Here is a 12977-nt window from a genome sequence, read left to right as displayed (position 1 = left end):
AATGGAGCCTGGAAGGGTGGCAGCCTCATTCACACATGCTTGTGTGGTGGGGAGGGGAGGAGGAAGGCTAGGTGCATCCTGGCTGGCAGGACTTTGTGGGAAGAGGTCACAAACCCTGGGGCCTCCCGCCCACAGAAAGTGGGCTTAGCACGGGACCCCCCACTCATCAGGCCTGGCCAAGTCCCCTCAAGCCACAGAGGACATGAACTCTAAAACTGGGGTGGGAGTCGAGGGTGGGGAGGGCCACACATTATTATTTTTCTACAGACAGCTGGCTCAAGAGGATTTAAAACTTAATTTGTATCCAGACTCAGCTGCAGAGGGAAGTGAGGCAGGAACCAGCCTGCGATTAAAATGTCACTTTGGTTCACCAAGAGTCCACTTCAAAACTCCAGCTGGCTCCCTCCCTCCTGTGAGGCCACAGGGCTTGTCTTCCAAGAGATGGGGAGGGGGCAGAGGCCGGACTCACATTTTCCCATGTGTTTCAACTTGTCCCTGAATAAGGCATCTTCAGACACAGCAGGATTGGCGTCACTGGTTCCTGAAAGGGGAAGGCATCTCTGAGGGCTGGCTGGAGAGGGACAGCAGCTGCCCAAGGCCCCCAGGGGGTAGTGGGTCAGGGCCGGCCCCACAAGACAGGGGTTCGGCCCAACCCTTCCATCTGAGGAAAGGGGCAAAAGATCAGGCTTCTTCCCTAAAGACACTAGGGATCTGAGGAACACTTCTTTCTCCACAGAGCCCTCCTTGCTAGGTTTCTTTGTGTACAAAGCAGGACCACGGCTGGCGTGCCTGGGTGGCTCAGTGGGTTAAAGCCTCTGCCTTCAGCTCAGGTCATGATCCCAGGGTCCTGGGATCGAGCCCTGCATTGGGCTCTCATCTTAGCAGAGAGCCTGCTTCCTCCCCACCACCCCTCTTCCTGCCTCTCTGCCTACTTGTGATCTCTGTCAAATGAACAAATAAAATCTTAAAAAAATAAATTAAAAAAAAAAAGTGTTGTTTTAAAAAAAAAAAAACCAGGACCATGGTATGGTCCACTGCATGCGTGGAGAGCCGCTCCCACAGCCTTCCAGCTCCCCGCGTCTCTGACCAACTCCGCATTCCGTGAAGTAATGCTGGCAAGTTGGTGGGAGTATTTACATCACGGGAGTCACCCGACGCTAAGCACTGGGGTTTCCCCTGCACCCTGAACTGCCGCTGGCCTGCAGCCCGACCCGGTGTGAGAGCTACTACGGGAATAGAAGGGAGGGGCGGGCACAGAGCAGGCCTTTGGCTGCGGTGATTCCCTTCTCCTCCCTGCCTGGGTTGGTCCCTCCATTACTCCCTCCAGACATGAAGTTCTGGACTCATTAGACATAGGAATGAAGACAAACCCAGCTGCCACCTAGAGCCTCCCTGCTCACCCAGCGCCCACGTGTGTCTCTCGCTGCCCTTCTAAAGCTCCTGCTCTGTCTACCCTGCAGCTCAGCTAATCCCAAGTCACCTTGCCTGCTAAGTCCCGTGTGAGTCATTATGATCCATCTCAGCAGCCCTCGTGTGTCAAGCTCATTCAGGATCAAGGACGAGAGACTGTCGTTAAAACTCCCAGATGCACATCTGGTGGGGCCTAAGCTCCGAGCCTGTTGCTTATGAATCGGTTCCACGGGATTTTCTCTCTTTGAGCCGGGATCAGCAGAGCTCCGCATCCCTCTGCCCCTCCACCCCACTCTTCGGTGTGATGTAAGGTGGGCCTCAGGCAGAAGCTGTTGCTGCTCTCTCTGCGGTGGGCAGCCTATGTGTGGCTGGGGGCGCTGGCTGGCTAGGGGCGGTGAGGCACACACAGGGACACGTGGTTGGGGTCCAGGTGTCCAGTATGGAACTCAGGTCTTCTGGCCCTCTCTGCCCATGTTCCCAGCTCCAGCTTGACCCCTGTTCGTGCATCCCAATAGCCTGCTGTCCAATCCTGGCCGTCCTTCAGTGAGCTAGGGCTCCCAGAGGGGCCTGGCCCTCTACTGAAGCAATTCTTCCCTTTCACCATCTTGCACATGAAGCTCAAGATTCTCTTCCTCCAGCATGAGGATGGGGCCCGGCCAGGGCCGATATAGCCTCGGCCCGTGAAGGCAAGAACCATGCCCTCCTCACCATGAGCAGCTGCTCTTAGCAGTGTGTCCTCAGCTCTGCTGGCTTTAGCCATCTCTTGGCTGTTTCTCTTGCATTCCCCATGAGACCATAAGCTCCCCCAGGGCAGAGATGAAGTGTTGGAAGTCTCTGAGTCCTTCCTGAGCCCACCCACCATGGGACAGCTATGCTGTGGTGTGTCCCTTCTTGCCCATGCTCCAGGAACCTTCTGAGCAGTTCAGCCAGACATGAGCCAATCCCAGCGGAGCTCCAGCAGCCATTGGGTTAGCAAGAGTCTGAGTCTGCCAAGTAGGGGGGCCACATCACTCTGGGTGAGTGTGCTGGTGGGCTCGGTGGTGGGCTCAGAACATGCCCCTCTAGCCTCTTTCCCCCCCATCCTTCCCCAAACTCCAAATCTGCAAAGTGCAACTGAAACCGGGGAGTTGAGCCTCTCTGCCCTCCAGACCTCTCTCCCAGGAAGCCAAGGTTACCTGGGGCAGGAGACGGAAAGCCAAAGTCGTTTCCCACAGCCACGCTGCTGCTGGATTTGGATTTCTGGGACTCATATTTCAAACGATCTGGAAAATGACCACATTGCTGTCAGGACAGTGAGTTCTCTCCCAGCGGCACCCTGGGCTGAGGTGCAGGAAGGCTGCTGGAGACCAAGCCCTCAGATCTCACAGGACACACACAAAATATGTGTACACATGTCTTCCGGCTCTCCAAGAACCAGCTGGGCCACAGAAACTCCAGCCCTCACAAGCACCTGGAACAGCAGGAGACCACACTTAGGTGGACCCTGAGACATCACACAGTCTGACCCTTCACTGATAAGGAAAGGCCCCGGGGCGCCCGGGTGGCTCAGTGGGTTCAGTGTCTGACTTTTTCCACTTGGCTCAGGATCTCGGGGTTGTGGGATCAAGCCCCACGTCCATCTGGGCTCCATGCTCGGTGGGAAGTCTGCTTGGTATTCTCTCTACCTCTCCCTTTGTTCCTGCCCCCACGTGTGCTCTATCAAATAAATAAATAAATCTTTTAAAAAAGTAAAATAAGGGGTGCCTGGGTGGCTTGGTCAGTCAAGCGTCTGCCTTCAGCTCAGGTCATGATCTCAGGGTTCTGGGATCGAGCTCCGAGTGGGGCTTCCTGCTCAGCGGGGAACCTGCTTCTCCCTGTCCCTCTGCCCCACCCCCTTCTCCTGCTCACTCTCTCTCTCTCTCAAATAAATTAGTTAATTAAATTAAAGGCAAAGCAAGACCAGGCCCTGAGGCCCCCCAGCACCTGTACTGCAGAGCTGGGGCGCCTTCTCCCTGCACACCTGATTCTTCCCAACTACACACTGCCCGTCACATACACACATGTATACACTCCCACTGGGACCCTCATAAGACAGACCTCCCACAGGCCCCTCACTACACCCCACTCGAAACTCACTCCCACACTGCAGGGGAAAGGCTGCCAGGTTGCGGAGTAAGGTCTCCAGCCAAAGACAACCCAAACTGTCAGAAAATTTGAGAGCTCCTGCTCTGCCAGCCTCCGTTCAGGGAGGCACCCCCGGACCCCACTCCAGACATGTGGTACCAAGGCCAGTGCCTGGCACCCAGCGAAGTGCAGGGGAAAGAAGAGGGCCTACAAAGGCACACCTGTCTTCCTCTGAGTCCCGGGGAAGGAGAAGAGTTGGCTGGGGACTCGTGTCCCTGTTGGCAGAATTCTGGGGTTCCCACAGGATAACACGGTGGGGGCCGTGTATCAACGGGCCCAAGACCACCTTGGCCTCCAGCTCAGTGCCGCCTCTGGGCCCCAAGGCTGAAGCCACTCCAGCTCCCCTCCCCAGCCACAAAGCAGTGGCCGCAGTGCCGCCCCCACCCCGGCCCCGGGGCACCACCTCTCTCCAGGGCCAGCAGGAAGTCCCGGTTGCGCTGCAGCTCCTTCATGAACTCCTCATTCTGCAGGAAGAGTGCAATCCTCTCATCCTCCAGGTACTGCTTCCAGCGGTTCTCCTGGTCCCGTGGCCCGGGCCCAGCCACAGAGGACAGACCTCCCTCGCTGTTCCTGGGCTTGGAGCCGCTGGGGTTACCCTGAGGAGGGGAGTAAGGGCTTTGAATGGCTGCTCACCAGGGCACATGCTGCAGAAACATCCATGTGTATCTGGGGATGCACATGTCCTTTCCCAGCTTCCTCCAGCCGCGCCCTGGGGCCTGTACCTGCTATCGGGCCCTAGTGGTCAGCCGAAACCTAACTTAGCAGGCAAGAAACCTCTCTTCTGCGGAAGAAGCAAGGACTTAAAAACGATGTTTCCTCCCCCTTGGGCCACCCAAGCCCTCATCTACAACCTGAACAGTCCTGAAAAGTGATCTGCAAGCCATGCGTTAGCTTGGCTAGCTCCCCATGGAGGTCCAGGCTCAAAACTCTCCCTATTCTAGCTGCCTCAGGGTGAGGCCCCCTTCCTGCAAGGGCCCCTGAGACTGTGCCCCACATCAGGGGGAAAGGCTGCCCCTGGCCCTATCCCAGAGGAGGGCGGGGAGGTTCCTGGACCCTCTGCCATTGGCTGCCCCCATGCCCACCTCCCTCCAGCCTGGGTAATGGTTGTAGCCACAGACTCCTCCGGGCTGTCACCTTCCCTGGGTGGAACAGGAAACCTCCAGGCCCAGACAGGAAACGAGGCTTTTGGTTCAGCATTCTTTCCCTGTGAACCCAGGCCAACAGAAATAGCTCAGCCCGGGCTTAAACATCAGGAAGTGAAATGGGCTGGCACAAACCGGGGGCGAGGAGAGATGCTAGGCCACTGCCCCTGCACCCCCATTACCTGTATGCTGTCCAGCTGCTGGGGCAGGATGCGGAGAAAGTCATCCGGGAGGTTGCCCAGCAGGGGTGGGTTCCAGTTACGATAGCGCCTATGGCTCGATGCAGGTCCGGAGCCCAGCACATCGATGCTGGAGGATGAGAGGTAACAACGAAAAGGGAACAGTCAGGCCCAAACACAGGAGTCCCGGCCCATCACACCGGCGATCCTGCTCAGAATGGCATTTCTGCTCTGAAGCTTCCCACGGCCTCCAGGACAAAAGCCCAGTGCTCTATCTCATCTTTCCGATCAGGCCTCTGCTAACCTCCGTCTCAGGCCCTGGCCCGTGCAAGACAGTCCCCACTTTCTGGCCACTCTGTGCCCTCAAGGTCTCTAGGCCTGGAGCCCTCAGTGTTCTTGGCACTCAAGCTGGGTGTCATGGGTTTACATGCGGATGTTTACGAATGTCCTCTCAAAACGGCAGGCACGGCCCGAGCACCCAGCACAGTGCGAGCTCACGGCTGCTGAGGAACAGGTGTGCTTCTGGTGGAACAGGTGTGCTTCTGGTCTGTGACCAGACCCAGAAGCCAGCCCAGCTGCCCCAGTGCTGGTTGGCTGGGGTGGGGGACATGGGGATGGCGGGATCCCTACAGAGCAGAGCGGATCCAGGATCTAGTTCTGGCTCAGTCACAGTTGGCAGGGTGGTCCTGGGCAAGACCCTGCTCCCCTCTGGGCTGAGCTTCCTCATGGAGAAACCCATCTGCCTGCCGAGGTGGGCAGGAGCCCCTCGTGAGGCTGTGTCTTGGGCAGTGTTGGGAAGAGGCCACACTGAAGGCGGGATGGAAAGGTTCCTGCTGCAAGGGGTGCCCAGGGGTAGCTCTTCATAAGCAAGGTGCCCTGCTGGAGGTCCGTGTGCCATGGCAGAGGCTGCTGATGGCCTCTGCTGATGGCAACGGGGGTGCAGCGGGGACAGGAAGAAAAGCAGTGGCAGGGGCCCTCCCTGACCCCTAGGTCCCCCCAACCCGCACTGCCCTCGGGGCTTGAGGGCAGCCCGGGGCCAGGCCAGGAGCTCCCCACCCCTCCTCAGCAGCCTGCAGCGTGGCAACCGCAGGACACGTGTTCTGCTGAATCAGGGAAATGACACACACAGAAGGCAGCGGGCCGGGGGCGGTGGGGCCGGCCGCTTTCGCCTGGCTTTGATTTGTCTCCAGCTCCAGGAATCCCGCCCGCCCCCTCACTGGAGGGGAGCTTTTCCGGGCTGCCGCTGACTGTGGAAATAACTTCCTTTCCTTTTCTATTTTGGGCGGGTGGCCTGGCAGGGCGAAGGGGGCGGCGGCAGACGGGGATAACAAGCTGCTAAGTGCGCTGTGGGAGCCAAGGGAACCCGCCCGCCCTCCTCATCCACCCTCTCCCCGCACAGGTGAGGGAAGGCCCGAGAAGAGCCTGCATTTTAACCCAACCCAGGACTCCCGAGTCCGAGGCAGATCTCTCCCCGTATCACTCTGCTGCCTTCTGTCCCTGTTGGAGGCTTCACTTCTCCCAAGGGCCTGAGGCAGGGGAAAGGATGCCCCCTGTCCCAGGGACGTGCGGACCACCTGTGGTTGGCCTCAGCACAGAGAATTCCTCTCCAGGGTCTTCCCCTAGGTCACGGGTACCCACTCCAACTCAACCACACCCAAGTCACCCAGGAAAGTGAGGAGGGAGAACCCCAATGGTGCACTGAGACACCTCTAGCCCTTTGTTACTGAGCCCAAGAGGGGACGGGGACAAGGAGCAGGAGACCCTCCTCAGCCCAGTTTCCCTGGCTGCTGGGCCCGTGGTCCCGAGAAAGGTTGGGCCCAGCCCTTCTGGGGCCACGGGCCCTGGCAAAGGCAAAGATGAGGTCAGCCGCAGCTGCAAGAGCCAGGGGGGCCCTGAGCCCAGGCGGCCCAGTCAAATCCATTGTGGTCGGAAAGGAATGTCAGAAATGAGCTGAGAGGCAAATAAAAAACTTCCAAGGCTGTAATTTCAACAGGAAAACGGCAGGTGGCCTGTGCGGAGGGGTAGCTCTGGGTCTCAGAGACCTCCTTCGTTCCTCGTTCCGGAGAGAGCGGCAAGGGCAGGCTGGAGGAGGGGAAGGAGAGAGAAGGCTGCGAGGCTCTCCTGGCCCAGACCCTCTGTCCCAGGACCCCAAAACTAAAATTTTCCCATCACACCCCCAGGTTTACCCATGGACCATCAGACCCTAGAAGGATTTCAGATATAAACCTTCCAGGCAGGATTTTTGGTAGAGTGGACACTGAGGGATGCCTGGGGGGGCTCTGTGGGTTAAGCAGCTGCCTTCAGCCTGGGTCATGATCCCAGCATCTTGGGTCAAGTCCCCATTGGGCTCCTGGCTCAGCAGGGAGCCTGCTTCTCCCTCTGCCTGCTGTTCCGTCTGCTTGTACTCTATCTCTCTCTCTCTCTCGAAATAAACAAATAAAATATTAAAAAAAAAAAAAAAAAAAAGAACGGACACTGAGGACCAGAGAGAGTCAGGCCCTGTGTGTCAGGGACACACAGACCGTGTAGGTAAAACCTGGGCCCAGGGGTCCTCACTTTCCAGGCACTCATCACTGGGGTCACCCTGCCTCTCTGTTGTCTCAGCAGGCCAAGCTCCCAAACCCTGCCCCACTGGAAGCCCCTCAGGTGACTGGAGGAGCCAAAGGGGCCTCCTGCTATGCCTCCTTCCCTCCAACCCCAGCAGCCAGAGATTCTAAAACAGTAACCAGATCCCATCACTCTCCAACTCAAGCCTGCTGGCTGTAGGATAAGGCCAAACTCTTCAGAGGACCCACAGAGCCCCCATGATCAGCTCACCTCTCCAGCCTCATGGCCATTCCATTTCCTGGAGTTCCCCAAAGTTCCCGAATAGTTCCCCTTCTCCTGCCTCCGGGCCTTTGCACATGCTATTTCCCTTGCCTGAAACGCCCTCCTGTCCTCTGCTTCATCAGGACACAGTGTGGACATGAATTCCTCTAGACTGACTTTCTTGTCTTCCCACCCCCAGTCTTTGCCTCCACCCACCTCTAATCTCCTCAGGGGGGCAAGACAGTGCTGTATTCATCCCAGTATCACACAGATGGTTCAGCACCTGCATACTGCAGAAGACTCGGTAACAGCTGAAATGAATGTTCCAGAGAGAGAGACTGAACGAGACCCTGGAAATAGCCTGCCAGTGGACCTGGCTGAGCAGGGCCATCCTGGGGCAGAGCCTGGCCCTGCTTCTTCTGAACACTGGCCTCTGCGGGAAGGCTCACCACCGGTCTCAGTATTCCATGTTGGAGCTCAGAGGCCAGCTGTGCAGCCCGGGTAGGAAGGAGCAGTCAAGCACAGGTGACAGGTCTGATCCCTGCCTGGGACTGTGCTAAGTGCTCCATGTGCAGTATCTTTCGATCCTCGCAGCGGTGCTGAGCTGGGGATTAGTATTCCCATCCACAGGTGAGGGGAGCGAAGCTCAGAGAGGTTAAGTAGTGAGCCAGAAGCCACACAGCCAAAGCACCTAAAGCCTCAGAAGCGGGGCAGCTGAAAGAAGGGGGTAGGAGAGCACTTTTTTTTTTCTTTCCTGACTCAAGTTCTCTGCCCTGTATCCTTCCCAGGCCCAGTGAAGCCTTCGTTTCCAGGTCAGGGCCCTGAATCTCAGTCCTCTTAAGCCTTAAGTTAGTGCTGAGGTCCCCTTGCCTCCAACAGTGGCTTCCATCCTGAGTGGCACCACCCCTGTCCTCACAGCAGCTGCACGCCCAGCTGGACAGGGAGAGGGAGGATGGGGCCTGGGTATGCACACCAGGTTCACCATGGGATTCTGCCTCTTATGGCCTTGGTTTTCCCTTCTGACAAACAGGCAGAACCACTTTGCCTAGTAGAAGCTCGATGTTTTACAAAAGCATCTCGGGATATTTTAAAAAATTAATAATACGTCAAAGGGAAATCACTTAGCACCGGGCTCCATGACCCATGCCAGGCCACAAGTCCTGCCAAGGCCTCACCCAGACCAATCCATGCACTCCCTGCCTTCCAGCCCGCTGGAGCCTCCTGGTACCACCTGTAGTAAAGGGGAAGACCCCAGCTCTGCTCCTGTCCCCGACGCAAAACATTGTTCCCTCTGTCCTGTGACCTTCCAGGCCTCCATCAGCTCCCTGAACTGCAAGTGCAGACTTCTGTCATCAGGGAGGTGACAGACACAGCAACGATGACATTGGTTTTGGAATCAGAATGGCCTGAGTTCACAGCTCAGCTCTGTGGTCTTGGGAAAGTCATAAAAACTCTCTTTGGCTTAGTTTCCTCATCTGTGAAAGGGGGACGCTAACAGAGTGCTCATAAGTCTTTCAAGGATTAGAACGTGACAGTGTACACAGAGGGCCTTGCTGGTTCCCAGCACTTGGGAGCTGGTGGCTGTCATCATGACCCCTCCCTGCACAGCAAAGGTCTCCATGACCATGGCCTGAGGTGCCCAAGATCCCCAGAAGGAAAGATCCACTAGGACTGGTCCCCTGTCCCATCATATCCCCCCAGTTCCTCAGCACCCCAGCGCTGAGCCCTTCGAAGGAACTGCAGTTCTAGGACAAAGAGGCAGCCAGACTCCAGCAGCTCTGCTACCAACACATGGCACAGAAAACAAGCTCCTCAGAGGTCACTGGACCGGGTGGCAACCAGCTTCATGTTAACCCTCCAGGTTACTGAGCCCCTCACCTGGAAGAAGTCTTCCAGGACCCAGCAGTCTACTATTCCTCTGCCTCCCCTTACCAAACTATTCCAGGAAAAAAGACTCACTTGCTCCCACTGCCTAAAAATCCCCATGACATCCCTGGACCAGGGATCCAAATAGATATACATCCCATCAGTTACCACCAACTGCCTGGGAGATGCTGTGTGGAAGGGGATTCTGACATTCTGTCTCCACTGAGCAGGAGAGAGCCCAGTGGTCAATTAGCAATGTGGGCCATGATCTCAGTGGGGCAAGTGTCCATACATATTCCCTGTGTTTGCTTCTCCCACTTGCAGGGGCCTTGACTGTGAGATTCCGGAAGGCAGTGCCAAGCCCCATGTAGCTCTCTGTCCCATTTCATGTTCAGCGTAGCACCTAGCCTAGAGGAGCCATTCAGTGAAGGTTTGTGCTTGCGCTCCTTCCCGTGTGGAAGTTCTCCTTGTTATCTAACTGCAGTGTCTCTTGCTGCAGCAGAAGCCTGTTCTTGGTGGAACAATACCCCCAAGGGGTCCATCCTAGTTTCCCATGGCATTTGTTACTCAACCTCAGCGACTGATCCCTTTCCCCACCGCCCTGGGCTCCAAGGGGAGTTGGCTTCTCACCGGGGAGGTGGTGTGGGGGGCGCCAGAGGGTAAGGCCTGTCGAACATGTGCATGTGATAGGCTGGCGGGGAGTAGACAGGCGGGGGCTCTTCATCAGAGCTGTCAGGCTCCAAAGTCCTTTCCAAGATCTAGATCAGAAACAACAACAAAAAGAGGTGTTAACGACCGTTCTCTGAATTTGAATAACATTCAGACAAAACCCAGGGCTGCCAAGGAGGTATCTAAGGGAGCTCCATGCCGCTGGGGGAGGGTAAACAGATAGGACCACTGCTTTGCCAAACTGCCTCGTTTTCTATAAAGCTGAATGCATGGCTGCCTCTGACCCTACAATTCCAACCTACTCCATGGGCATGAAAGCACATGTCCCCAGAAGAATGTTCAGAGCAGCATTACCCATCCAAGCAAGGTTTAAAAACAGGCCAAACAAATCACGGGGCTAGAAGTCGGAGCAGTAGGACCTCTGTGGGGGTGCAGCAGGCTGGGAGGGACACCAGGGGGATTCCAGGCTCTGTGGATGTTTCCTGACCCGGGTCTGGGGCAACTTCATTGAGCCACACATGTATGGTTCCCGTACTTTTCGGTACATGGGTTACTTCTGATAAATAACATTAACATCATTCGTACACTCTCTCAAAGTAACTCGGCATCGGTTATCTCACCTGAACCCCAAACAATTTGGCAAGGTAGGATAGGGATCGTTACCCCATTTTATACATAAGGAAACTGAGACCCAGGCTAAGTGACATGGCAAAGCCATATGCTCTTTTCAGAGGTGAGTCTTCAACTTGGACATGGTCTCCAGAGCAAGGATCCATCCTTCAAGCACAATCCCCACACGCCCTGGTTGGATTCTTAGGGCAGAGGGTAGCAAGGGGAGTACCCAGGATGCCTCTCCCTCCTGGACATCCAGAAGCCAGATAGAAGGGCAGGGAAAAGCAAAGGGCGCAGCAAGGCCCAGAGTTCCTGTTCCATGGACTGACCTGGATCGTTCCCCAGAGATCCACAGAGGAGTCTGGGGCAGAAAGCAGAAGGCAGGACAGGAGGCAACGTTCTACCAGGAGATCCCAGGTCAGATACACCCCAGCTGGCCTACACCTTAGCTTCCAGCTCCCTGTCCTCTGCTCCCCACTTTTGTTCCCATCTCCTCCAAAGAACACGAGAAGGGCTCAGAGGCTGTCAGTTGGCTCAGAGGCCCTGCATTTTAACTCCAAGCGAGCTTGCAGAAATCATGCTGAACTGCTTCTAAAAGCCTGGGTGCGGCCAGGCTGCTGGGGCACCTGCCCGCCCTGAGCCCACCCCTGCCTGGGCAGACAGGGTCTCACAGGGACACCCTGGCCGGTGGGCTGGTGGGCGGGCACACGCACAAGTGAGCACATGCTCTCACACACCGTGCCACACTGTGCAGACACGGCCAGCCTGACCCAAGGAGGCCTCCCGCCCTGGAATGCACTAACGTTCTTTCCTTTCAGGCGGAAAGTATTTAAACAGATGCTTTTGCTGAAAAAGAAGAATGTAGCTGTTTTGTGGGCCACTGCTCTCCTTAGCCCAAATTTCCACCAGAAGAAAAAGAGAGAGAGAGAGAGAGAGAGAGAACACTGCAAGTTCCAGTCCAGTTCACGGGGGAACCTCAGGGGCCTGGCATAGGACAGTGGCTCAGCACCTGGCTGGCGCACCCAGAGAACAGTGTTGCTTCTGTCCCCATCCCTCACTCCCTGCCCCTCGGACCCTGCTGCTCGGGGAGGGGACAGGGATCCGGACCGGAGACTTGAGGCTAACTTCCTCAGTGGCCGGCCAGCCTGGCCCCACTGAGGCTGGTGTGAGGGAGATGGTGAGGAGGGGAGAGCTGTTTGCCGAAGGAAGCTGCTTGGGGCTTCCTAGGCCTTGGCCTGTAGCAGCCCGCCTCCAGACTCAGGGAGATCAGGCCTCCGTGGGGGCCCCAGGAGGCCCCCCTCCCGTCACAGCCGCGCCTGTTCCTCAGAGCAGCCTCTGGGGGCTGCAAGACCAGACGCTCATCAGAGGCTCCTGGAAAAGAATGAGGAACCGCCAAGGAGGCAGGCGGCAGGCCAGGCACGCTCCAGAAAGGCTGATCCCGAGTCTCTGGGGAGAGTAACCCCAGCCATGTTCCTGGCCTCCCTCAGCCTCTCTCCCCACCACCCCACCAGCCACAGTGAGGTTGTTCTTCTGGCTCTAAAGGTGCTGAAGTTTTCAGCTCTGGGGCCCCTTGGCTTCACTCAGTGTGGGTGATGGATGCCTGCCAGGTGCTCTGGGGGCTAGGGTCTGGGCCATTGATCTGACAGGACATATTTCTCTGTGGCAAGGATGCCCCCCGGGCCAGCCAACCATCCATCAGCCCCCAGCGAGGGGCCTTTTTCCAGTCAGCAGTGAGTGTCATTCCAGCTGCTGCTCATAAATTTTCTGAAGCACTTTCCGCTGGCTCGGGAACTGCCTGCCGATGGGCCGGGCGGAGCTCCAAAGGTGGGGGTTTGGGGCAACAGCCAAGGAGGGGTGCTGAGAAGGGGCTCAATTCGGAAAGCAAGAGTCTTAGAAAAACAGAAGCACACACAGTGCAGGCCTATCGAGGGGATGGTGAAGACCCCTGGAGATTCACAGGCCCGTGGACATGGAGGCCATGGACAAAGGAGGAAAGATTATGCTACCCTACCTGCCGACCGCAGAATCAACGAGACTGCGGAAAGGGTCAGAGGATGCAGAATACTCTCCTTCCAGCTCACACTTAAAGGATGTATTTGCAAACACACACACACTCACCCCTCCTTTC

At 56.8% G+C, this 12977-nt stretch overlaps 1 protein-coding gene across 3 annotated transcripts in view; it reads right to left on the bottom strand.

Moving 5' to 3' along the window:
* The window catches only part of CUEDC1 (CUE domain containing 1), an 82454-nt gene that overhangs the window by 5944 nt on the left and 63533 nt on the right, over positions 1 to 12977 (bottom strand). For all 3 annotated transcript variants that reach the window (XM_032320353.1, XM_032320354.1, XM_032320355.1), the window contains 5 exons: positions 10199 to 10326; positions 4898 to 5024; positions 3977 to 4169; positions 2586 to 2672; positions 470 to 541 (listed from right to left, as the gene is read on the bottom strand). In XM_032320353.1, the coding sequence (XP_032176244.1) occupies positions 470 to 541; positions 2586 to 2672; positions 3977 to 4169; positions 4898 to 5024; positions 10199 to 10326 (607 nt within the window). The remainder of the gene's footprint in view (positions 1 to 469; positions 542 to 2585; positions 2673 to 3976; positions 4170 to 4897; positions 5025 to 10198; positions 10327 to 12977) is intronic.

The sequence above is a fragment of the Mustela erminea genome, chromosome 18 (genome assembly GCF_009829155.1).
Source record: "Mustela erminea isolate mMusErm1 chromosome 18, mMusErm1.Pri, whole genome shotgun sequence".
NCBI classification, from domain to species: Eukaryota; Metazoa; Chordata; class Mammalia; order Carnivora; family Mustelidae; genus Mustela; species Mustela erminea.
Note: the sequence above shows the minus strand (reverse complement) of the source record. Positions and strands in the feature narration are given on the sequence as shown.